General features: G+C 44.2%; 1 protein-coding gene across 2 annotated transcripts in view; it reads left to right on the top strand.

The window, feature by feature from the left end:
- Positions 1-315: 315 nt before the first annotated feature.
- NAAA (N-acylethanolamine acid amidase) overlaps positions 316-26,175 on the top strand; it is a 41,721-nt gene continuing 15,861 nt past the window's right edge. Inside the window, exons 1-11 of one of the 2 annotated variants that reach the window (XM_045880984.3) lie at positions 316-725; positions 1,297-1,461; positions 4,943-5,069; positions 9,688-9,778; positions 13,709-13,785; positions 17,759-17,931; positions 18,071-18,133; positions 19,109-19,175; positions 19,545-19,573; positions 23,224-23,301; positions 23,944-24,295. In XM_045880984.3, coding sequence (XP_045736940.2) covers positions 325-725; positions 1,297-1,461; positions 4,943-5,069; positions 9,688-9,778; positions 13,709-13,785; positions 17,759-17,931; positions 18,071-18,133; positions 19,109-19,175; positions 19,545-19,573; positions 23,224-23,299 — 1,269 coding nt within the window. In that variant the 5' untranslated portion in view covers positions 316-324 and the 3' untranslated portion in view covers positions 23,300-23,301; positions 23,944-24,295. Of the gene's footprint in view, positions 726-1,296; positions 1,462-4,942; positions 5,070-9,687; positions 9,779-13,708; positions 13,786-17,758; positions 17,932-18,070; positions 18,134-19,108; positions 19,176-19,544; positions 19,574-23,223; positions 23,302-23,943; positions 24,296-26,175 lie in introns of those variants that run through there. The other variant, XR_010409433.1, reaches the window with a different exon arrangement.

The following is a 26,175-nucleotide window of genomic DNA, read 5'->3' as shown; positions in this document are numbered from 1 at the left end:
AACTGACTCAAGCTTTTTTTTTTTTTTAACTGAAAAGACGTGGGAGTGTTGAACAGAAAATAATTCTCCTTGTAAAACCCAGATAAACGTTTGAAGAATTTAAATATAAGCAAATGAGGCGGAGAGGAAGGGACAGATCCCTTCCTACAATAGGATTTCCTGCTACCTCTTCGCTACTGAAAATCATGTTTTCATGTTTTCAAACCTGCAGGCCCCAGTTTACACTCTCTGGGCCCCATGGGGAGGAATGGGGCGGGGAGTAGTGTGAGAGGTCCGCAGCATTTAGCGCTCTCCGGAGTCGGGGCTGCGGCCCCCGCGGGAGGGATGGGGGCCGGAAGCGCGGAGGCGAGCCGGCGCCCGCTGCTCTCCCGCGGTTTGCAGCCGCGAGAGACCCGGCGGGCCCAGCCGCGCCGCGGGCTCCGCCTCCAGAGCTCTGGGCACCGCCCCGACTCCTCCTCCGCCAGCCCTTACCCGGGCCCGCTGGCCGCCGCGGTCCCAGTTGCGGCCTCCGGAGCCCGAGCCATGCGAGCTGCGGGGCTCGGGGCGCGCCCGGGGCTGGCGCTGCTGCTACTTTTGGCCGGGGCCGGGGTGTTGGCCGCCGCCTCGCCCCCAGCCCTGCCGCTCTTCAACGTGAGCCTGGACGCGGCGCCCGAGCGGCGCTGGTTGCCCGTGCTGCGGCACTTCGACCTGGACTTCTTGCGCACCACGATGGCGCACATCCTCGGGTGAGCGCGGGCGCGCGGGCGCGGGGCCCGAGCCCCGGGGCACCGCCTGCGGCCTGAGTCCGCGTGCCGGAAGCCCAGATGCGTGCTGCCAGCTGGGCCGTAAACCGAGCCGCTTTACCCCTCCTCGCCCTCGGGGACCGTCTTGCCCTCGACCTCAGCCTCCTCACCCGCGGCCTCAGGAGCGTGCGGGCTCGGCGGAGACCAGAGCTGGCATTTGTTGCTGCTCTGGGAAGCGTCGGGCTTGAGGAGGATCGGAGCGGCTGGTTTGACTTTCAAGTTCGGTGTCACCAGAGGCACGCCCTTCCCCCAGACATTCTGGGTCAGGGTGGCGTGCAGGTTGTCACCTGCCTGCTCAACGCAGAGTAGGGAACGCAGCCGACGCCCCTGTTGCAGGTCTGGCGAGTCTCCCCAAGTCCGCCCCTTTGGGGACCACACTCGCTCGCCCTACCTCCCTTTCCGAGTTTTCTTTTTTCCCTTCGGAATGCTGCGGGTTGGGTGATGCCGGGCGTGGGCTGTCGCACCCCTTCGACCCCTGAGCAGATCAAACACCCTCGTGGTTCTTCGTTTTTAGGAATAAGGTCCCCAAGTGGGTCCACGCGTTGATTGGAAAGGTGGTCGAGGAGCTGGCGCGCTTCCTGCCCCAGCCCTTCACCGACGAGATCCGTGGCATGTGCGAAGTCCTGAACTACAGCCTGGCCGACTGCCTGCTACTCAACCTGGTTTATGAGTCCACCGCGTGAGTGTCCCACGCTAGCGTGGATTACCTGGGACTTACCAGGGACTCCTGCCACATCTGGCTGGGAGGAGACTTATTTCCACTGTGATAAAAATAGGGTGGTGCCGGGGCTGCCCTGAAACTTCCAGTGCTTCCTCTTTGCCTCTCTGAGTAAATCTGAGCAGCACATCATGAGCTTCGAGAAGGAAAGCAGCTTCTCTGACCTCAACATTGACCTTTTCCTCTCCCCAAGCCCCTCTTTATCCCTCTACCAATTCAGGTAGTATCCCACTTTCCAAACTCAACATGTTCGTTAACAGGAAGTTTTTAGAACTAACCCCAATCTCATATGGACCCTCTAGGTAGCCCAGTGACCCTGCACCCTTATAATGCAGGGGGTCATCCCAACACTCATTTGTGCCCCTGCATTTATCCCTCCATGTTTGTCATGGCTGGAGATCCTGGCTTCTCTTTCAGAGTCTGTACCCTCCAGGGCTGGGGTCACAGGGAACATTGTTCTGGCTAATAGGGAGAGCCAGTATTTGGTAGGCAGTGTGGGCAGGATAAAATGGCACACAGAAGTGAAAGCACTTAAGAGTGTGTAGCTGATCCCATGCAAAGTGCAGGGAGAGTCTTAAGTCTTATTGGCTCAGTAGTAGGTCCTGGAAGTAAGAGAGGTTTGACCTGGTTTCTGCCTTCGGGACTTACTGTTTTGCCACCAGACCAGCCTTATCTAATGACATGTTTAATAGCTTTTGGCTGCCAAAAGATATGGGGGGAAAAAGGGTTCTTGGGATAAGGCAGCTTTACTGTCCCCTGGTATCTTCCCTGAACCCCTAGGCAGGATAGGTTAAGAAGCATGGAGTGCCTTCCTCTTTAGGGAAGTGTTTAAAGACACAGATAAGACAAACTTGTTAAATGAACATGCTTTTCAATTGAACCAAGTTAATTTTACCATTCCTCATCTCCTACCCCCATCTTTTTCCTATTCTGACATGTGACTTTCTCAGTTACAAAAAAGAAAAATTTTACTTCCACTTTTTTTTGTTGTTGTTGTTGGAGTCTATGTATGCAAGCAGATTTAAGCAAAAGTTCTAATAAAAACAGTCTAACTTTTGGATTTGATTTAAGGTATGTATTGAATTGCCTGACAACAAAAAGCACCATCAGATGCCATTAGAATTAACAAAGGAGGGGGGGTGCCTGGGTGGCTCAGTTAGTTAAGCAGAGAAGCTTCTTCCTTCAGCTCAGGTCATGATTCTGGGGTCCTGGGATCAATCCCTGCATGGGCAGGCTCCCTGCTCAATGGGAGCCTGCTTGTCCCTCCTACCCGGCTTGTGCTCTCTCTCGCTATCTCTGTCGCTATCTCTGCCTGTCTCTCTCTCTCAAATAAATAAATAAAATCTTCAAAAAAAAAAAAAAAGGGGCAGCTGGGTGGCTCAGTTGTTGGGCATCTGCCTTCGGCTCAGGTCATGATCCCAGGGTCCTGGGATCGAGCCCCACGTTGGGCTCCCTGCTCCACGGGAAATCTGCTTCTCCCTCTCCCACTCCCCCTGCTTGTGTTCCTTTTCTCGCTGTGTCTCTCTCTGGTCAGATAAAAAAAAAAAAAAAAAAAAAAGAACAAAGGAAATGTTCTGTTCACATTTCTGATGTAGGGCTTTTTGAATCAGAATAATACTAGCTACCCTTTACTGAGCCTCCTGAGTGCCAGGCACTGGGAATGGTTATTACCCGTTGTGTAGAAACCAAGCTTCAGAAGGGAAAACTTGCTGAAAGTCAGGTGCCTGGTGAATGGTCAGAGCTGCTGCTAAAAGCTCCTGTGTCCCCAGCACACTGCAGTACTTCCCCTGAAGCCCACAGCTCCCCTCTTGTTCCCTGAGCTTGTGGGTTACCTCACGCTAAAATATTTGGCTTACGGGGTGCCTGAGTGGCTCAGTCGGTTGGGTGTCTGACTCTTGATCACAGCTCGGGGCTTAATCTCAGGGTCGTGAGTTCAGGCCCCACGTTGGGCTCCATTCTGGGCGTGCAGCCTACTTAAAAAAAAGTACTCAGCTTGACATAGAAATATTGTTGTCTTGCCAGTTTTGAAAAATTCTCTGGGAGAGATTCCACAAACTTTGCTTTAGCCACTTCCAGTGTTTTATCAGCCCCCTCTTTGACATCAACTCTTTGAGGACCAGAAATCCTGGGAAAAATTTAGAACTAACCAAACTTCCTTTTTTAAACAAACAAAAAAATTAAGTAACATTTATTTTCTCCTATTATAAAAGTAATATGTAGTCCCTATAGAAAATTAGCAAATACAGAAAAGAAGAAAAAAAATTAACCACAATTCTGCTACTCAGAAATGACCAACAGTCTTTCAGGATACTTCTCCGTTTTGTTTGTATGGATGTATATCTCTTTCCCCAGAATTGGGTATGCTGTCTTTAAGTATTTTTCTATAGAACATTACATATTCTCAGAAGAAACAGACACTTAGATATCTTAACAAACCTCTTCCTCCTTTCCACAAAATACTTCTTTCCAGCTGGGAGTTCTTTTTTTTTTCTATTTATTTGAGAGAGAGAGAGCATGAGCAGGGCGGAGGAGCAGAAGGAGAGGGAGACACAGACTCCCCGCTGAGCGGGGAGCCCGATGGACCCGGATGAACCCGGACAGACCTGGGTCTCGATCCCAGGACCCTGAGATCATGACCTGAGCTGAAGGCACACACTTAACCGACTGAGCCACCCAGGTGCCCCAGCTGGGAGTTCTTTTAAAAGTTCCTTTTCTCTTACTAGCTCTGTGCAGGGAGCCCTGATGGGGACAGGAAAGTGCCAAGCCCCTAAAGAGTTGACTGTTTTCCCTCAGAGGACAAACTGAAACATTTTGTGGAACAAAATGATTTAGTGCCCTTGTACATGCTCTGAGAAATTCATAAAAGAGAAGTGAGTTTGAACTAACTTTGAATGGTATGTTAAATAGACTACATACTGCCAAGCAGAGGAATAAGCAAAGTTCTGAGGTCTAGCTAAGCCCAGAATGGGTCAGTTTCAGATTTATTTATTTAAAGATTTTATTTGTTTATTTGAGAGAGAGAGCATGAGTGGGGGCAGAATGAGAGGGAGAAGCAGACTCCCCACTGATCAGGGAGCCTGACGTGGGTTTTGATCCCAGGACCCTGGGACTATGACCTGAGCCAAAGGCAGATGTTTAACGGACTAAGCCACCCAGGAGCCCCTCAGATTTAGATTTAGGATGAAATTCTCTTTCCGTATCTTTTCACTGCCATGTGTGCTAAGGGCAACGGTCTAATAACACCAAATGAACACTGATGAGGTGTGTCTAGCTGTGCTTTTCATCTTGAATTGTGAATCCATATGCTTGTACAAGGATCACCTATCATATGTATCCATTATAAGAATTGTTTTACTTTAAGGATTTGTTTTTTAAATGAAACCTCATTTTCCTTTTTCTTATTTTTCTCATTCATTCATATTGTACTTTTCTATTTTCTCAGATTCTGCACCAGTATTGTGGCTCAAGACTCCAGAGGCCACATTTACCATGGCCGGAATCTGGATTATCCTTTTGGAAATTTCTTACGCAAGTTGACTGTGAATGTGCAGTTCTTAAAGAATGGGCAGGTATAGTTTGTACACTGTAATATTCAGAAATCAGAGAGACTTGCTAACCAAAGTTTGCAATCACTAGGATGGCCTGCTGCTTAAGTGTGTTATCAGTTTAAGGTATAGAAAACATCAAACTCCTAGAAAAACAAAACCACAGAGAGGTTTACGTCCATTAGGCTCGTGGAAAGAAGGGTCATTTATTATTATTGAGCATCTATTTAAAGATGTCAGCCAGTTTTCCTTAGGGAAATAACTATCAATATGATCAGTCGTCCATATCAGCTCTTTCTCAGCTTTCCCGTGTTGAGGCTGCTCCTGGAATAGGGAGGGGTTGCGTGGTGTCATGGCTAGAAACAGCCAACTTTGAGGTCCGACAGTCCTGGGTTTGAATTCTGTTTCTGTCACTTACTTCCTTTGAGAACATGGGAAATTATTTAGACACATTTTGCAGACTACAGCTCAGAGAGGTTAATAATTACTTTATGGAGGTAGTTATAAAGGTTACATGAAGTGATCTCTGCAAAGCATGTAATAAATGCTTGATAAATGGTGGCCAAGTAATAAATGGTCCTTCATTCTATAAGTATGATTGACCCACAGCACTCTCCTAAGTATGATCTTTAAGAAATTATACTTAGGGCACCTGGGTGGTTCAGTTGGTTAAGCGACTGCCGTCGGCTCAGGTCATGATCCTGGAGTCCCAGGATCGAGTCCCGCATCAGGCTCCCTGCTCGGCAGGGAGTCTACTTCTCCCTCTGACCCTCCCCCTCTCGTGCTCTCTCTCTCTCTCAAATAAATAAATAAAAAATCTTTAAAAAAAGAAATTATACTTAGATCACTTTATTTTCATCATAAAAATACAAACTAATATGTACTGTTTTCACATTTCTGTGTAAACATCTGGAGAGACAGCTTTAATCAATGTTCATTGAGTACACAAAGCATGTTATTGCCATGAAACAACCTGCTAAAGCCAGATTTTGGCTTTGGGCGACACTGTTTAAGGACAAGGACTATATTTCGTATGTTGTTTGCATTTAGGGGTTGAGTCACAAATACTACAAACTCATTTATTAAATACTTGGTCATCTGCTTTTACAAACAAAAACTTTTTCTCATAAAAATGAAAACAATACAGAAATACATAAAGTGAAAGTTTCTCATTTTTCCATTTCATTCCTTTACTTCGCCACTGTTAACAATTTGGTTTGTAGCTGAAGAACTACTTCAAAAATGGTTTTAAGTGGTAACAATGACAGAATATACATGCATACTAAATTCCTAAAGGAAATCTGCTAAAATGTTAGCAGTTATTACTGGATGATGGGACAATAATTACTTTAATTGACTACTTTATGCTTTTCTCCATTACCTACAATAAGCAGAAATTCTTCTAAGTAGACAAAGGAATAAATGCGGTAAAAATAAATTATTTCAACGGTTCTCTCTAGAACTCATCCTTTAAAAAAAAAAAAAGATTGTATTTATTTGAGAGAGAGAACAAACAGTGGGGAGGGACAGAGGGGGAGAGAGAGAGAGAGAAGTAGACTCCATGCTGAGCAGGAAGCCCGATGCAGGACTCGATTCCAGGACCTGGAGATCATGACGTGAGCTGAAGGCAGATGCTTAACTAGCTGAGACACCCAGGCACCCCTAGACCTCACCCCAAATGTTGATGCTTCTTTTGTTCCTGTGTGTCCTGGAGCGCCCATGAGAAATAGTCTGCTGGTATGGCTTGACTCTTAGTGCTCAAGTTATTATTACCAAATCTAACGGTGTACACTTGAGTATTGTCTTTATGCTAAGGGCTCATGGCCAAGAAATTGTTTTGCTAAATTAAGAACAGGTTATGTACAAAATAATTAATCTCTTGAATATTGTTCATAATTTTAAAAATATTTTCACATACCATTCTTCATTAGATCCTCACCACAGCCCTTTGAGCAGCACAAATCAACATTTTCATCCTCATTTTCCATGTGAGCAGGGGAGGCCTTACACAGAGGATGTGTCCCCAGCTCACACTGGGAAGAAGTGGCAGAGGCAGGACCAAAGCCCAATGGCTTTCTTCCCCCCAAACTCAGACCGTGTTTTAGAGTTTCTTGCTACAGCTAAGGGACTGTTTATGTTAACTGACTTGGCAGAAACAATGGAAAGCACGGGCATTTAGAAATAAAGACAGTTTTTCAGAGCCACAAGATAAAAGAGTTTGCAAATTATACCCCAGAATCATTTATAATTATGTGTTATCATATCTTGGAAACTATAACGTGATTTTTATTTTCAAACTTTAATTTGCTCTGCCTTTCAAGAGTGACCCTAATATGAGCGTCAGTGTGTCATATGAATGAAGTGACAGTATGATTATTTTTTTTCTTCATATAGTTACATTTTGTAAAGGCTTTAGCAGCGAGGGAGAATTATGCCCATTTTACTGCTGTGAATGGAAGTGGGTAGAATTCACAGACAGCCCTCAATGAGGGGCGCCTGGGTGACTCAGTCGCTAAGCGTCTGCCTTCGGCTCAGGTCACGATCCCTGGGATCGAGCCCACATCGGGCTCCCTGCTCAGTGGGAAGCCTGCTTCTCCCTCTCCCACTTCTCCTGCTTGTGTTCCCTCTCTTGCTGTATCTCTCTCTGTCAAATAAATAAATAAAATCTTTATTAAAAAAAAAAAGAAAAGAAAGCCCTCAATGAGCTGGGAAAAGGTCATTAAAAAACTAAGGCCACTGCATTTTTTCTTTGTAATTTAGCTACCTTAAATTATTTTTACAACCAGATGAGGTAGAAATAAATGATGAAAAAGATTACAGACTTTAGATTCAGCTTTTTTTTTTTAGGTCTTCTATAAATGGCTTTTATTTATTTTTTATTAACATATAATGTATTATTTGTTTCAGGGGTACAAGTCTGTGATTCATCAATCTTACATAATTCACAGTGCTCACTATAGCACATACCCTCCCCAATGTCTATCACCCAGCCACCCCATCCCTCCCACCCCCCACCATTCCAGTAACCCTCAGTTTGTTTTCTGAGATTGTCTCTTATTGTTTGTCTCCCTCTCTAGTTTCGTCTTGTTTCATTCCCCCCCCACCATGATCCTCTGTCTTGTTTCTCAAATTCCTCATATCAGTGAGATCATATAATTGTCTTTCTCTGATTGACTTATTTCTCAGCCTTTTTTTTTTTTAAGATTATTTATTTATTTATTTGGGACAGCATGGGGGGAAGAGAGAGTGTGCGTGCAGTGCACAAGCAGGGGAAGATGCAGAGGGAGAGGGAGAAGCAGGCTCTCCACAAAGCAGGGAGCCCAACGTGGGGCTCAATCCCAGGACCCAGAGATCACGACCTGAGCCAAAGGCAGATGCTTAACTGACTGAGCCACCCAGGTGCCCTTAAAATTCAGCTTTCTAAGGAAAAATATTAACCCAGGCCTATTTGTTTCTCAAAATAAAAAATACTGGTTAACCTTTATTGAACAGGCATTCTAAGTATCTCTTTAAAGAAATGAAATCTGGTATCTGCAGTAACTGCTAGAGTGTTATTTTTCTCCTCATAGTCCTATAGTGGTATCTTGCAACCATTGGAGCTTGTTACCTTAATTTAAAGTGGAAGTGATCCCTATAACTCATGGGATAGCCATGAGGATTACATGAGAGATACATGTAAAATAGTTTTTTAATATTTAAAATTTAAATATGATTATGACTGGCAAACAATCTCACTTATTTCCTCTTATCTCACAGAGCTTATAAGATGCATGACTTATGATCAAGTCAACACAAGTTTTTAATCGGAGCCCATTTGCTATTTCTAGGATGGAGTTTCTCAATCTTTTTTTTTTTAAAAGATTTTATTTATTTATTTGACAGAGAGAGACACAGCGAGAGAGGGAACACAAGTAGGGGGAGTGGGAGAGGGAGAAGCAGGCTTCCCGCGGAGCAGGGAGCCCGATGCGGGGCTCGATCCCAGGACCCTGGGATCATGACCTGAGCCGAAGGCAGACGCTTAACCGACTGAGCCACCCAGGCGCCCCTGGAGTTTCTCAATCTTTTTAGGGCATGATCCCCTTTGGTGAAGCCTATGATCCCTTCTCAGAATGTTTTATAATACACAAAATAAAATGTATGGATTACAAAGAAAACCAGTTATGTTGGAATATAGCCATTTCAATGTTATACTTTTTCTCAACACATTAAATAGTAAATTTTAGCTGTGCATCTAATAACTCACATAATGATAATTATGAGTGGTGTTTCAGGATATGTAATTATACCACGTCAAGGTAGGTATGATAGCGTTATATATGTGGAAATACCTGCTGTGTCTGTGGTGGCAGAATCATAGGCCCTGCTGTGAGCACAGGATTTGTTTCGTGCATCCATTACTAAAGAAGTGAAATTTCAGTTAGAAATGAGTGAAAATAAAGATGTACCTTTTTTCCCATGCAAGATCACAGACCCACTGATTTCTATCCATGGAACCCCCAGGTTAAACCTTCCAGAAGGCTATTTAAGAGTTTTTATTATGTTGGAACTTAAAAGAAAAAAAAATCCATGAGGGGGACAAAACAGAGGATTTCAATATATGTTTGGTGGGAATGGCAAAATGATACCTATCTCTTGATTTCAGGTTGCATTCACAGGAACCACGTTTATTGGCTATGTAGGATTATGGACTGGTCAGAGTCCATACAAGTTTACAGTTTCTGGCAATGAACGAGGTAATCAAAACACATTCCCGAGCATTTTTAGCCATATTCCTGGTCAGTTCTATTCAGGTACTTCATTTGCTCCCCCAACTGAACATATAGATGAATCCCGACTACACTACGTAGCAAGGACTTCCAGCCTAGTCGCGGGCGATGGGCAGTGTGCATATAAGCAATGAAGATGATTTCAGGTAGTGATGAGTGCTACAGAGAACGTGAAACGGGGTGCCTGGGTGCTGCAGTCGGTGAAGCATCTGACTCTCAGTTTCAGCTCAGGTCATCATCTCTGGGAACTGAGATCAAGCCCCGCAATGGGCTCTGCACTCAGTGTGGAGTCTGCTTCAGATTCTCTCTCCCCTCCCTCTGCCCCTCCTGCTTGTGTTCTCTCTCTCTCAAATAAATAAATAAATAAATAAATAAATAAATAAATAAATAAATATTTTAAAAGAGAGAGAGAAAGCAAAACAGGAAGATGTGATAGAGAACAGAGGAGGGGGTGGGGCGGTTACTGCGGGTTCCGTAATCCCGGAGCCAGGTCTGCAGAAGCTGGGGGAACTCTAGAAACGAAACAATCCTGGCAGATTCTAGAAACAAAAGATGGTAGTGTGGTTATACCATGGGGGACTGGCATTAGAGGTGGAGAGGAAGACTGAGGAGTTTGGATTTTAAGTGTGATGGAAGCCCTAGGAGGGTTTTAGGCCAGGAAGTGAATCACTTTGGCGGCTACCTAGAAATTGGATCGTGTGGGGGTAACCATGGAAGCAGAAGACTGTTAGCAAGCTCTTGCAGTCATGTACAGGCTGTGTGATGGCTTCCTACAAGCAACAGCTATAAAGCACTCCACAGCTTCCTGGGCACTTTCTGGTCAGTTTTCTCAGTAGACCTTCTCGACGGTCCTGTTAGACAGGCAGGGCTGATAGTATCGACCCCACTCATGATGCAGAGGAGGAAGCTGAGGCTGGGAGGTGAAGTGGAAAGGTAGTTCTCAGACTGGTCTCCCAGGTCCTGGCCCAGTTGCTCTGTTGGTTATACGACCCCGCTGCCGTTCCCCAGGTCTCAGGGACATCAGTCAGTTCCACAGAGCGTGGGAAACCCAGAGGTCCACCAACGCTTGTCTCTGTCCTCAGGAACTTGCAGCTGAGCTAAGAAGAAAGACTTAAAGTTTAGGGTTGGTCATTGGACGAACCCGATTGACTTCACGTTGCTATTTCCTTTGGTTAGGTCTGTTCTTACCTTTTTACATAAGGCTTTAACAGGAGGCTGCTGGCTGAGTATGTTATCAGCGTCCAGTAGTCAGTTCTTTATCCTAATGGGTTCCTTCAGCATTTTCTCAAAAGTCAGCTATGAGCAAGACTGATTTCTCTCTCTCTCTCTCTTTTTTTTTTTTAAGATTTCTTTATTTTAGAGAGAGAAAGAGAGAGCAGGGGACAGGGGCAGAGGAAGAGAGAGAATCCTCAAGCAGACTCCACATTGAGTGAGGAGCTGGATGCGGGGCTTGATCTCAAGACCCTGAGATCATGAGCTGAGCCGAAATCAAGAGTCGGCTGCGTAACCGACTGAGCCCCCCAGGTACCCCATTGTGAGACTGATTCTCAACCAATGGTACTCAGACCACAGATGACAGTTACTAAGGTTTTACACAGAATGTCTGTAAACAAGTGTATATTTAAAGGGTGGGTTTTGTTTCCATCATCTTGTGACTCAAACTGTTTAACAACTGATTAGTAGAACCTAAGGTATTTGCAGTTTAAAAATAACTGAGTTCTTCCGTGACATGCACATTTAACTGAATACTGTCAAACTGCCTTTTTAATACTTACTTTATCCTTATTTTAATGAAAACTAGCTCTATTTTAGTCTGCTAAGATGGAGTTAAAATGCCTGAACAATAAGGTAAGATATCTCTGCTAATAGAGATAAGATATTCAGTTAACTTTCTGGACATTATGGAGAATGCCAACAGGGCCTCTGACATCCCCCTCCCCGGAAAAGGTAGGGATATGAGGGGGACCAATAAGTGGCGTAGAGTTTGGGGAGGCTTAACAAACCACCCGGCAGGTAAGATCTCAGACTCGAGAGCCAGCCTGCCCGGTGTCTGTGTGGGGCTGTCACCTGCTTGCTCGGCAGCCGCCACCGCGGTGTTAACCCTGTGCTTGTCTCCTCACCTGGAAAGCAGGGGATGAGGATGAACTGCTTCATGGATGTGACGCGCCCAGAGCGGTGCCTGGCACAGAGTAGGGGCATGGAGCACTTACTTGTCATGGTCCCATCTCTGGGCCTGACCTCCGAGCCCCAGATTGGAATACCCAGCCACCTTCTCGGCCTCTCCACGTTGATGGCCGCTAGCAGCCTCACCCTTGGCATGCTTATGCAGAGCTCTTGCTTTTTTCTTTTCCCCTCTTCTTGCCCTCACTCTCCCCCGCCCCAAACCTGTTCCTCTCCTGGTTTTTCCGTGTCTCAGGATACGGCACTTCTTTCCGCTGCACTGATTGTACCAGGAGAATTTTTTGACCGGTCATTCCTTGGGTCAGTTTTCACCATGCAAACCGGGCTGTCCCTGACCATCCTGTCCACCTGCACCGCTCGGCTAGCTGCCGTCATACCTGTGCTGCTGGAGTAGCATCTCATCTGGCATCACGGCTTCTCACCCTCCTCTAATTCTTTCTCATCCCGGCAGCCGGCCTGCCCAGGTTGGTCCCCTGTTTAAAACCTGCACTGAATTTCCGTTCCATTCCTAACGACTCCAGAGTCCTGACTGACCTCAGAACTCTTTGTGGCCACCTCCTGCACCTCATTTTATGCCTGTCTCCTTCTCCCTCGCTCCATGGGCACCAGCATCTTTCTTTTTCTGACACCTACCAAGCTTGTCCCTGCCTTAGGGCCCTGACACCCACGCCTTCTGTCTGGAATGTTCTGCCCATCTTAGCTCAAATGTCTACAACTCATTGAGGCTACCCTGAACATTCCTCTCAAAAAGAACCCTCCCTCATTACTCACGATTACATTATTCTGTCTTATTTTCTTTATTACAGTTACCAAAATTTTGTGTGCTTCATGGCACCCTAATTACTTCTGTTTGCTGTTAAATTCCAAGGGACTGGACCAGATCACAGTATGGCACATAGTAGATGCTCAGTGCTTATGTCTTGAATGAAACTATTTCTTTGGAAATAAATCCCCAACAAAGACTTTTTTAAGATGTTAAAAAAAATAATTTTGGAGAATGACTGTAAAGTTGTATTTAAAAAAAAAAAAATGTGAGCCCAAATCAAACTTAAAGTTCTGAAAGGTATATTCTCTGTAGTCTTCCTAATCCTTATTGAGCCAATTCTGTTGATAGCTACATAATTCTGCTTTGCCTGGGATGATTAATCAAATTATTTCCTTTCACATAATTATCATTGCTTCTAGGCACAAAAGATTATGTATATGTAAAATATGTATACAGAAAATTCATGTATACACACACACAGAATATTTCCAAATCCCTAGAAATTTGTATATATATATAAATTACATTTTTCTATGGGTGCCATGAAATTTGAGCTTTATCTTTGAAAACTGGATGCCAGTAAAATCACTCTTTTTTTTTATTTATTTTATTTTATTTTTTTAAAGATTTTATTTATTTATTTGAGAGAGAGAATGAGAGAGAGAGAGCACATGAGAGGGGGGAGGGTCAGAGGGAGAAGCAGACCCCCTGCTGAGCAAGGAGCCCGATATGGGACTCAATCCCGGGACTCCAGGATCATGACCTGAGCCGAAGGCAGTCGCTTAACCAACTGAGCCACCCAGGCGCCCGTAAAATCACTCTTCATCCACCAACTTTTCTCTCCCATCAGCTTGTACTATGGGAAAGAAATAAGATATAAGGAATTTTAAAATGTGGAACTGGGGCAACAATTCGTATTTATGCTTATTGTTTCTTCCTCAACTCGGCAGACAAAGGCTGGTGGTGGGAGAATGTGATCGCTGCCCTTTTCCAGAGACACTATCCAATCAGCTGGCTTATCCGCACTGTGAGTACTCTTACTATTGAGCCCCGCACACCCTAACTTCATCTTCTGTGGGTTCATGTTGTAATGCTCTGTGTCATTTAACAATGTTATCTTTCATGTAAGAAGCTCCTAAAAAGGATAGGCATCTAAGGGTTTGCAAAATGCATATCAGCCTTTGTGATAATAAGTATCAAAGATAAACAGAGCTGGACACTAGTTAAAGGAGTAGTTATAAATTATAAATTTCTAGTTATAAAATAAGTCATGGGCATGTCATGTACAGCATGGTGATTATAGTTAATAATACTATATGGCATAAGTGAAAGTTGTTAAGAGTAGATCTTAAAAGTTTTCATACAAGAAAAGAATTTTTTTGTAACTGTGGATGGTGACAAATGTTAACTAGACTTATTGTGGTGATCATTTTGCAATATATGCAAATATTGAACCCTTGCATTGTACACCTGAAACTAATATAATGTTACATGTCAGTCATACCTCAATAAAAAGAAATCAGTGGTAGGGACAGATTAATCAGTAGTGTACTCTTGTAGTAGGGAAGAATGTCCAAGGTGAACTGAACTCAACTTTGATTTGTACAGAGGTGACCAGGTGTTTTAAAGGGAGTATTGAGGGAGTAGAGAGGGATGTCTCTCTAGAGAGGGAGACGTGAAAATTTACAGAAAGTGTAAAAGAGGGGTTGTCCATGTCAAACGTATCTGGGGTTGCTAACTGGTGCTCATCCAAGTTAGCCTTCTACCCTCCTGCAGAGACTGGAAAACAGGGGCCCTATCTTTAAGCGCTGGCTGGAACAAACAGTAAATTCTTTGGGCAGCCTTATTTTCTCAGGCAGGCACTAGAAGAAGGGCTAGGGCCACCTTAGGGATGTAGCCTTGAGCTGTGAGAAACTCTGTTATGTTTGTTCATGTCCTTATAGGCCAAGATTAAGGCCTTATCAAGGAGAGGGCTCAGAGGAGCCTAGCCAAAGATTGGTTAAGGAGAGAATCTTTGTTACAGGCTACAGTTTTAGCCTATAGCCTAATCTTGATAACTGATTGAGATAAGAGATAACAGTATGCTTTTTCTGCAGATAAAAATGTACCCTCCTTTTAGAATCTCCATTTGCAAATATCAGAATTAGCAAAACAAAGGCATTAGAAAGTAGTTCTGCACGCAACCAAAAAAAGTTTACTTTACATGACCTATTAGATAGACAGCAGAGTTCCAGGCCTCATATAAATTCTAATTTGTAATTTGACCACATTTGGTGCAGGATTTGGCCCTGCCCAGCTTTAACCTTTTTGGCCCTTCTTCGACTAGCTCTAAATGATCTTAGTCCCTGTGGACTTGGAGTTCTCCTCAACCTCTAACCTGGGTATTTCCTGAAGATGTTGACAAACTGTGTATCCTTCATATCTTTTATTTTTTTAAACATTTTTTTTTTAAGATTTTATTTATTTATTTTACAGAGAGAGAGCGAGCAAGCATAAGCAGGGGGAGCTGCAGAGGGAGAGGGAGAAGCAGGCTCTCCGCTGAGCAGGGAGCCCGATGTGGGGCTTGATCCCAGGACTCTGGGATCATAACCTGAGCCGAAGGCAGCCGCTTAACTGACTGAGCCACCCAGGTGCCCCATATACTTCATATCTTTTTAAGATGACCTCTAAAACTTTTTTTTTTTTTAAGATTTTATTTTTAAGTAATCCCTGCCCCAACATGGGGCTCGAACTTACAACCATGAGATCAAGTGTCCCATGCTCTACCAACTGGGCCAGCCAGGTGCCCCTAAAACTTTTCATCATAAGATGAAAGTGTATTTCGAATATTGCCATTTAAAAATGAAACTAGAATTTAGATCTGTCTGGTGGACTCTTAACAGCAAAATGATTTTTAAATGTTTTAGATAAAATTTACATACAGTGACATGCACAGATCTTAAGGGTTTAGTTCAGTGTGTCTTGGCAGTTGTACACACTCATTTATCCACCCATGTAAGCACCAACAAAACAAGATACAGAACATTTCCAAGTCCCTGGAAATTTCCCTCCTGTTCCCTTCCTGACAATTCCTCACCTCTGACACCCTCCTCCACTGAAACCACTCTTTGACCTCTGTCACCACAGACAAGTTTGCCTTTCTAGAATATGTATAAATGAAATCCTAGAGTACAGACTCTCTCTTTCACTCTGCCCGGTGCTTTTCTAATTCATCCATGTTGTTTGTATCACTTGCTCATTCATTTTTATTACTGAAGAATATTCAGTTGTATGAATATGCCACAATTTTCCTATTGATAGACATTGGGTTGTTTCCAGTCTTGGGCCATTAGGAATAAGCCTGCTATAGAAATCTTTGTACAAGGCTTTTAGTCAACATGTATGTCCATTTCAGTTGAGTAAGTGCTTAAGAGTGGAATTGCTGGGTCATAAGGTAGGTGTATATTTAATTGAGGTATAATGCCATACAATTCACATGCCATACCATTCATCTATTTAAATTATACAACTCCCTGGTTTTAGTATAGTCAGAGTTGTGCAACCATATCTACAATCAATTTTAGAACCCCTTCATAGGTTCTAAAAAGAACCTATGAAAGAACCTAAAAAGAAATCCCGTACCCATGAGCAGTCACCATCTATTTCCCTCACTTCCTGAGCCAGAGAGATAAGGTGCATGTCCCACCCTGACTCTGCCACCTGAATGAAGCAAGTCATCACCACCTTCAGTATTCCTTACTGATGTTCTTTGGCTTTTTTCTCATAGGATTCTGTTAGAGGCAACGAATTATTTGATAGTTGTTGCAGGATGGTGTAGGCGACATAAAACAGTGTTCCATGACTCCTATTGCCTCCCTTTATAATTTTGCTGAGTTCAGAACCAACCAATTCAACCCTAAATACCTCACCCCCTAACAGTAAGATGTATACAGGAGAGGAAGGCCCACAAAGCCCCGCCCCGGTTTGACGGTGTATGGCGCTGAATGATGGCACCTTTGCAGACGCTAATATTTTGAATTGTTCTTTTGTTTGACTTTACCCCCACCCCTGACACTGTGCCTCGGCAGTATTCAGGATGGGTGAGCAGAAAACGTACTTTCCAAGAGTGATTTTGAAGATGCAGGTGGGAAGGGCATGCTCTTCCCCAGGATGTTCTTGAGCAGATCAGCTTGAGCAAGGAGCACCTATGGAAGCTGAAGATACGGAAAGCGATCCCCTTAACTGTCCATGCCACAGACCTTTGGAAGTCTTCATGAGCCCCCGGGGGTATCCGAACACCCTGCTCACTGCTCAGATGTAGTATGCTGTCTTCCACCTCCAAGCCTTTGCTGAACAATTCCATTGAGCCAGAACTGTCTTCCCCAGCCCCACGCCCAACCCCACAACCACCACTTTCACCAGCCTGACTTCCCTTTGTCCCTTTGGCCTCAGCTTGTGTGATACCTCCCCGGGATGCTTCCTTGATGCCCTGGGTGAGGGTGGGTCCCCTGCTATGGCTTTTATAGCAACTGCTTCTCCATGGTGACACTCCATACATTGTGTCACCACTGCCCGTTGACTTCTGTGTCATTCTTGGAAATTTGGAGTGAACAGGTTAGGTCAGTCATATTCACTGTTCTGTCTCCACACCAGCACAGTGCCTAACATGGAGTAGGTCTTCAGGAAGGACCTGTTGAAAGAACAGATGAATGAGGAAACATGGGGAGTCCTTTGTGAAGGTGACCTGCCTAGAAAGCACGTGGCCCATGGTTGGTGAGCCAGGCCTAGAACTTGTCAACAGTTCTTTCCTTTTGTGAGAAAAGTCCGGCTGCTGTCGGCTCCCCACTGAGGTTTCTTCCACCTCGGGAGCTCTGATGACAGGAGGAAGAGGTCAGAGCAGTTTGAGATGGCAACCATGGCTTACTCTGTCAGGAGAATGTGCTTTGGCCCATTTGTCCATCAGTTGGTATGGATAACTGCCGTGGGTGATGATGCTAATGCAGGTTTGTCTTTTTGTTCAGACCCTGAGTGAGTCGGACAACTTTGAAGCATCTGTGTATAAACTGGCCAAGACTCCCCTCATTGCTGATGTTTATTATATTGTTGGCGGTACATCCCCCTGGGAGGGAGTGGTCATCACGAGGAACAGAAATGGCCCAGCAGACATTTGGCCTCTAGATCCTTTAAATGGAGCGTGAGTAGAATTAAGATTCTGGTCATTTTGTATCAATAGTGTTTTTCAACTGGTGAAACTAGAGGTTTTTGTATATTTTTCTTCTTTAGCTATGTGCCACATGACCTTGGGTAAGACCAGACGATGTGCTCTGTTATAGGTGGTTCCGGGTGGAGACAAATTACGACCACTGGAAGCCAGCACCTAAGAAAGATGACCGAAGGTCGGCCTCTATACCCCGTCCAGTTTGCAGCATGCTCTTGGGGTCAGGAGGATGTGCCCTTTTAATGAGAGAGACCCAGAGAGGACTAGAGGCGCTACCCTCTTCCAGAAAACGTACCTGGGGCCCCTCACCAATGTCTTGGCCGGGATGGGAGAGTGGAGTGTGTAGTGGAGTGTGTGGGAGGAGGGCTCTTGGCAGTTGGTTGGGTGTTAGAGGGTAAGGCTGGCCCTGGTCTCAGGGTCAGGAGCCCTATATTCCACCACTAGCTCTGCTAATGACTCACTGCGTGGCCCCTTGAGCCTCTGTTTACTCAACTGTAAAAATAAAGGGTAGAACAAGAATCATGGTTTTCTATGTAAGACTTTTTGGGAAGGAAAACATTTCTCTTAAATAAATAAATAAACAAACCAGTTAGGGGCTTTCTTCGGCCCTTCTAATTTTTTTTTTTTTTAAGATTTTATCTATTTATTTGACAGAGACAGAGAGAGCACAAGCAGGGGGAGCAGCAGAGGGAGAACAGGCTCCCCGCTGAGCAGGGAGCCCAATGCAGGGCTCGATCCCAGGACCCTGGGATCATGACCTGAGCCGAAGGTAGACGCTTAACCGACTGAGCCACCCAGGCGCCCCTGGCCCTTCTAATTTTGCACATTTTATAAGTCCATGCATCCCCAAACAGCAGGTTGTTAGGTATTTCCTCCTGGCTTTACTGCCCCACGTGTTTGGTGGCAAATATTTAATTTCATAGCAATACATTTTCACCTGCCCAACTTCCTGGAGCAGATGGTGCCTGTGGGCTTGACTGTTGAATTAATTTTACCATGGTGGTCTGAGACTGGGCAAGAAGCATGTTTGGGGGCCGGAATCTGCTTTGGTGAAAGGGAGATAAGGCAGCTGGGCCTTGTACGGAGGCTCCCAGTAGGAGAGCTGATGGCATTTCCTGAAGTGCCAAGTAATCTTTGACCCTTCTCCTTCCAGAACACCTGCCATCAAAGCCCTTAATGCCACGGGCCAGGCAAACCTCAGCCTGGAGACGCTCTTCCAGGTAACTTACCGTGCCGTGATGTCCAGCTCTTACCCAGGACGTTTGCTGTCTTTGTTAATCGTGATAAAAAAAAAAAAAAAGAATCTCCTCCGAAATCTCTGAACTCAGGCAAATGTGGTAGAAGACAGTGTTGGAGTCAGAGTTTCACCCAGTTGAAAACCTTTCTAAAAAGTCCGATGATATTTTGTCAACTTGTTTCAGTATATGTTCATTGTTTAAAAGGAGAAAGGATTCAAAATACAGACAAAAATCCTGTATTCTATTAAGTCTTCAGGCTAGAGTGTTAGTTAGTTTTATTCTTCCTATAGATATTCTACATATTTCTTCTACCTTTTAATAGTCTTTGTAATATGATTTTTTCCTTTGCAGGTTTTGTCTGTGTTTCCGGTGTGTAACAAGTAAGTGACATGTTAAACGCATCTGTTCATACATCACCCCAGAATGGAGGACTCACTCCCATACTCTCTGGCTCAGCAGGGTTCTGGGGGCCCCTACAGGTCAGGCTTTCTGGGTGCTGTGGGTACAGCAGTGAACCAAACCGAGTCTCTGCTCTCAGGGGGCCAGCATTCTGCTAGTGGGGCATAGGGAGGAGGCGGGGAGGAGCACATAAACAAATATATCATAAGTCAGGTGAGAAGTCCATGAAGAAAAACAAAGGTAAGGAGGATAGAGTGATCCAGAAGAAGGAGGGCAGTGATGTGTTCATCCTAAATCAGTCTGGTATTGGGTCCACTTGCCCTGGTTATGAGCGCCTTAATCTCACTCTGTTAGAACTAAACTTTAGACACCACTGGCTTCCTTTTAACTTCCTGGGACGTTCTGCTACCACCATGCTCCGTCTACAGATAATTCAGCATCGAAGCTGTTGTTTCTTTTTTAGCCTGTACCCTTGATAGGAGCATTGTGTGAGCAGCGGCTTCTCGGCTCTGCAGCCCACATCATCCTCTGATGTGAACCCCTGGGCGGAAGCTATTCCTGTCACAGGAAGCTCTTAATTAAACCTGAGAGGCAGCCACAGGACTTGCCCCGGAAACTCTGAAGGTCCCCCTGTCAAGACCAGCAGCCTGCCCTTCATTGTCCCCTCAAGGTGGTGCTTCATTGCCTGGCACCTAGGATTAGCTCCTTAGGGGCACAGACACCTTCTTTTGCTTAGTGCAGTGGGGCTTAATTTAATGAAATGAAAGAGGAGGCATCTGCAAGTCAAAGCAGTTTTATCTCCTTTTACTTCAGTAAATTCCCAAACGCAGCATTTCCTACCTTCTCATGTTCTTGTATCTGCTTTCTCCAAGGCAAGAATATCAAAATGGTCCTCTTCAGGAAATAGCCTAATACAGACAAAACCTATAAAGTGATTTTGAGTTTCAAATACCCAACTGATTTTTCTTTTTCTTTGAAATGATCCTCTTTTACACAAACACAAAATAGTTTTCCTATGGCCTCTGGAATAGCTTTTGTATACAGGTACTTTAAGATTCCTTAGCTATTAAGATATTTTCAAAACTGGTGGTATCCTTTTCATTTTGTACCATGATAGGAACATATCTTCAAATTGTCCCTTTGAAAGTTTTTTTCTGTAAGTATGGCCTGATAAAAAGAGTAACACTAAAAAATTTATTCTGTAAGCAATATTCTAACAGCCAATACAGAAAAACAAATTAGTCAGTACTTTGCCACTCTAACAAATGAGCTGTTTGGGTAACAAATGATACCCAATGTTATGCTGGTAAACTAGCTCCTTGGGTGGGGGGTGGGTGTGCAGGATGAGGGGAACCCAAAAAACAAAGACACCTCCCCCTTCAATTGTAGCATTTATTGACTTCCATGCTTAAAGACTCCCAGCTGGCCTATTTCAAGCTTACGATTGATTCCTGCATGGCTAACAGTTGGCTCTCACCAGCCTATAGGAGCCGTTTCCACCACACAACACAAATGACTGTATCCTTTCCAGTTGGGCACAATTTTGCCCTTCCAATATTCATTTTAAAAATAGGGATGTTCTTTTTTTGTGTGTTCTTTTAGTTTTTAAAATAATTATATAAATGATTATATCTTTTTAAAAATTAGTATTAAAATAAAATAGTTGTTATATATTTTTAAAGATTTTATTTATTTAAGAGAGAGAAAGCATGAGCAGAGGGGAGGGGCAGAGGGAGAGGGAGAAGCAGACTCCCTGCTGAGCAGGAGCCCCTCAGGGCTGGAGTCCAGGACCCTGAGATAAGGACCTGAGCCAAAGACTGATGCTTAACTGACTAAGCCACCCAAGCACCCCAAGAGTTGATATATTTTTTAAAAGCATTGCCCATGCTGTCAACAGCCCTTATAATTTTAAATAGGTACACCATAGCCAATTGAATATATTGTATAGTTGAGTTAAGCATTCTCCAGTTGTTAGTTTTTCCTCTATTAAAACTCTGAAATAAACATATTTGTAATGCCCCCCCAACCCCCCCTACTTTTGGATTAATTTCCCTGGCTGAATTCCCAGAAGTAGGGTTACTGAGTTAAAGGCTATGAATGTTTAAATGGCATATGAAATGTTTTGTTGAAATAGAATTGTTAGAAATTGTAGTTAACCAAGTAATACTTTTCTTTGTTGTGTAATTGAAAACCCAAAAGGAACTGCATTTATTTTTTTTAAGATTTATTTATTTATTTTAGAGAGAGGGAGAGTGCACGAGTGGTGGTGGGGGGGGGGTGTTGCAGAGGGAGAGAGACAGAGGGGAAGCAGCCTCCCCTGATGAGCTGGGCTGGATCCTAGGACCCTGGGATCTTGACCTGAGCTGAAGTCAAGAATCTGAAGCAAGAAACTGATGCTCAACCGCTCAACAGACTGAGCCACCTAGGTGCCCCGAGGAACTGCATTTAAAGGGTATTCACCGCTGAGCCAGAATTAACATAGATCCCTGACTCTCAGGCCCTTTCCTTGTAATGATCCCTGGCAACCAAGGCTGTTCACTGTGAGAAAGTTCAGAAAGAAATCTCCATAGAAACAGTTAGCTCAATGCTGCCCCCTTGTGCTGTGCTGCAAAATTACACTATCCTGCGATAGAACTCCATCCTCTGATGTGGCTGTAAGCAGAGAAAATATTAAAATAGCGATGGAGAATAGAATTATGACCAAAGTAAATAAATAGCTGAAGTCCTTATTCAGGGAATCTCCATTACCCTTGGACGAGCTCTGCATGCACTTATAGCTGTCTTCAGCCAGGTGTACAATTTGGGCCACTAATTCTTCCTAATCCTGAACAACCCAGCTCCAGATGCCTTGAGCATGCATCCCAGCTGGTGTCCTGGACAAGAATTAGATGAAGGGAGTGAGGGGAAGGGGTCCTAGTGTGTGTGTGCATGCATGTGCATGTACTCATGTTGTTCTGGTCTCTTGCTATGCAGTATGTTGAATAAATTACACTGTGCTTTTCATCCTTAGATCTGGGTAAAGGGGCCCCCTGACTTCATCTCTCAGCTTTAGAGGCTCCTCTCTGGCCTTCTTCTAACCCTCCCTTGATATAAGGAATCCACTGGGCCAGGAGCATTTGTTTAGTGAGTCTGGCCCAAGTACCTAGCCTGAAGAGCTCCAAGCTATTTCCGGGGCCTGTGTGATCCACTATCCTGGGCGGTGTTCTCCTGATGGCAGCGTGTAGCCACTATGGACAGCCCATGCCTGGTGGGTGGCCAAGGCATGGCTTTTTCCTGGAGTCGTGCTTAAAGCCCAAATGCAAAGGCTCAGGTGCCCACACACGTGCTACTTGTGGTATAGGGCAGAGCAAGGGGTGAGGCTGACGGATGCCTCTCCCTCATTGCCACAGTGTGAAACTCTGAGGGGTCCGAGAAGTTTTGCATTTGAACAGGCCTTCCGTAGTGTTGTCAAAATAGAAAGGAAGGGCGCCATGTGATCACTTGAATTATAAAGTTTGAACATTTTGACATATATGGGCTTCTATTTGTATTATTTTCCTAGGTCCCAAGGGTGAGGTTGGTATTTTTTTTTTCCTCTGTGGAATATTAGAGGCAATGACGTGCATATAAAAATTCCTCTCACTGTTTTCAGCTACACCGTTTATACTACAGTAATGAGTGCTGCCAACCCAGAGAAGTACATGACTAGGATCAGAAACCTGGGTTAAAAGTAAGTAAGCAGAAGAGTGGGTTCAACCATGCTATGAAAGTTCTGCTCGTTTGTTGTTATTTGTTCATTTGGGGACATTGGTGGGTGTGTGCTGGTGTTTCCCACAGAGGGTGGTAACATCTTTAACATCTATACATATAGAATATCTTCTGACAGACATCTGGCAAACGGTTGTCATGTGGGTCAGGTTAATGTCACTGTTAGGTATTTATCTTGAATTTGCTGGTATGAGAGCTCATCTTCTCTGCCCAGTGCCCTTCGTCCCTTACTCAGACCCGTTCTCAGGGCAGGGTGTTAACTTCACTGACACAGAGGGGGAAATAACTGGGAAGACTTGCTTGTCCTCAGAATAATAGTGAGGCAGGCCCAGCACCTTGGCAACCTGAGAAAACAGATAATGAAGGCAGAGGACAGCGGCAGAATTTATTTCAGGCATTGGTGAGCCCATCGGTGTGGGGTAGAACATGAGGAAAAAGCAGGCGTCCTTTTTGCTGTGCCTGAAACCAAATCTAGGCAGTTTTCCCTGTTGCCGGGGTCTTATGGAACCTGTCAGCCTGGCCTGATGTTTTGGTCCTTTGCTTATCATGGCAGTGTTAAAAATTGGTGTTTGAATTAAGTACATTTATTTTTCTTCCCTTACAGATGAGGTCTTAAAAATGAAATTCTTGAAGAGCTGTACTTTAAAAAACAAAACAAAAAGAAAGGATTGTATTATTCCAGGAACAACACAGGTTCCTTCCTCATTAAGCTTTTCAGTCTTGTGAAGTGGGGGCAGGAGGATCACTTTGCACTTTGTATTGCCAAAGTGGGTGATAGGCGTCTTGCATTTGCTTCTCTTCCTCGCTTGCCTTGACCCTCTCTCCACTGTCTGTACTGACTTGAACAACTCAAAGATAATTGGTCTCAGAGGTCAAGCCCCTTCTCCCCACAACATGTAGCAATGTTGTCAGACCTCAGCTTATGAAGAAACAAGCTGGCCAGACCTCTTTGTTTATTATGAAGTGCTTCTGGAAGAGTCTGAGAAAAAAAGATTCTTCTAAAAGAAATGGAGAAAAGTAGTTTGAATAGAGCCTGTTTGAGTGTTTGTTAGTCTGAGCTTCGATCATGTGTTTCCGTGGGATGGGATTCTCACTTTGCATAATGTGTCTAATGTTTCTTTATAAAAACTGATGGGCCTCCTTTTTCTAAATAGCTACTTTCTTACAGCTCTTTGAAAGCAATATGAAACCAAATTATTTCTGATTGTCATTTTTCATTAGTTAATAAAATGTTGAAAGAGATGTTGGCAAGGAGAATAAACATTTTTCCCAATACATTTCCTGTTGTCCCTCCATTCTTATCCCCGAAGTTGTGTGGTTCTGAGCAGCTATCCCAAGCAAGCAGCTCTCGTGATGTTGTTTAAATGTCAGGACGCAAAGGAGGGCACAGCTGCGTTGTAGAATTTGATTTTGTTTTTCACATGTACAGGAAAGAAACTTCTCTGAGGATGAAGTAAGAAAAGGCTAAAATGCACAAACAGTGAATCGATGGGATATTCTTGTTTGGTGGACCAGCAAGAACAAAGGAAAATGGGATGCGGGGAGGAGAGTGTGAGCCAGGCACCAGTCACCCCTGCCTCACCATACCCCACCCCTCACTGGTGGCCCAGAATATTCCTGTTTCTTCTTGGACAGTGTTGGATCTACACTGTTACATTTCCATCATTCAATGTCCTTTTTAAAATCAAACATCAAGGGGCGCCTGGGTGGCTCAGTCGGTTAAGCGTCTGCCTTCAGCTCAGGTCATGATCTCAGGGTCCTGGGATCAAGTCCCAGCATCGGGATCCCTGCTCAGCAGGGAGTCTGCTTCTCCCTCCCACTGCCCCTCCCCCTGCTTATTCTCGCTCCCTCTCTCTCTCTCCTTCTCTCTCTCTGACAAATCAATAAATAAAATCTTTAAAATAAAAAAAATAAAATCAAACACCAAGAGTAGTTTACTCTTGCCAGACATGTTAAACTGTGATGGAGACTAGAAATTTCTACTCATTAGTCACTTCCATTCTTGTTTTCTAGACTACAGATGATCTTTGGATGGAAATTTGGGGAATAACCTAATTTTAACCAGGCAACACGAAGGCATTGAGAACTTTTCAGCAGGAAAGTGATTTAAGTAATCTAAATCTCTGGTTGCTTTTAAGACCTGTGTTCCTTGTGCCGTGTGGTTTCACTGCGATGTGTCTAGATGTAGATTTCTTGTTATTTAGCCTGCTGGGCTTTGTTATGCTCTCCAAACTTCAAATTTATTTCTTTTATTCAAGTTTGGAAAAAGTGCTCAGTTACTTTTCTCTTGCTGTCCTCCATTCTCTTGCGTCTTCTCAGCTGAACTCCCAAGTGTGTGTGTTATCACACCTTCTAACCTCTGTCTCAGCCCTTGGGATTTGGGGTGGGTGGGGAGGAGAGGTGGATATCTCTCTCAATGACATATTCCAAGCCATGTCTTTATTTTTTTCTGTAAAATCAGAAATATTTCTTTAGTGAATCTCTTGAGTTTTTAATATCGAGGATAATATTTTATTTATTTATTTATTATTTTTTAAAAGATTTATTTATTTATTTTAGAGAGCATGAGCCAGAGGGGTAGAGAGAGAGGGAGGGAGAATCTCAAGCAGACTCCCTGCTGAGCACAGAGCCTGATGTGGGGCTTGAGGTCACGACCTGAGCTGAAACCAAGAGTAGGATGTTTAACCAACTGAGCTACCCAGGTGTCCCTCTTTATTTATTTTTTAAAAGATTTTATTTTTAAGTAATCTCTGCACCCAGCATGGGGCTCAGACTTACAACCCCAGATCAAGAGTTGCATGCTCTACTGACTGAGCCAGCCAGGTGCCCGTCAAGG

Source organism: Mirounga angustirostris, unplaced genomic scaffold, assembly GCF_029215605.1.
Source record: "Mirounga angustirostris isolate CCGP_5_RB_7025 unplaced genomic scaffold, mMirAng1.0.hap1 SCAF_2, whole genome shotgun sequence".
NCBI lineage: Eukaryota > Metazoa > Chordata > Mammalia > Carnivora > Phocidae > Mirounga > Mirounga angustirostris.
This window is presented reverse-complemented; position numbering and strand designations above follow the sequence as displayed.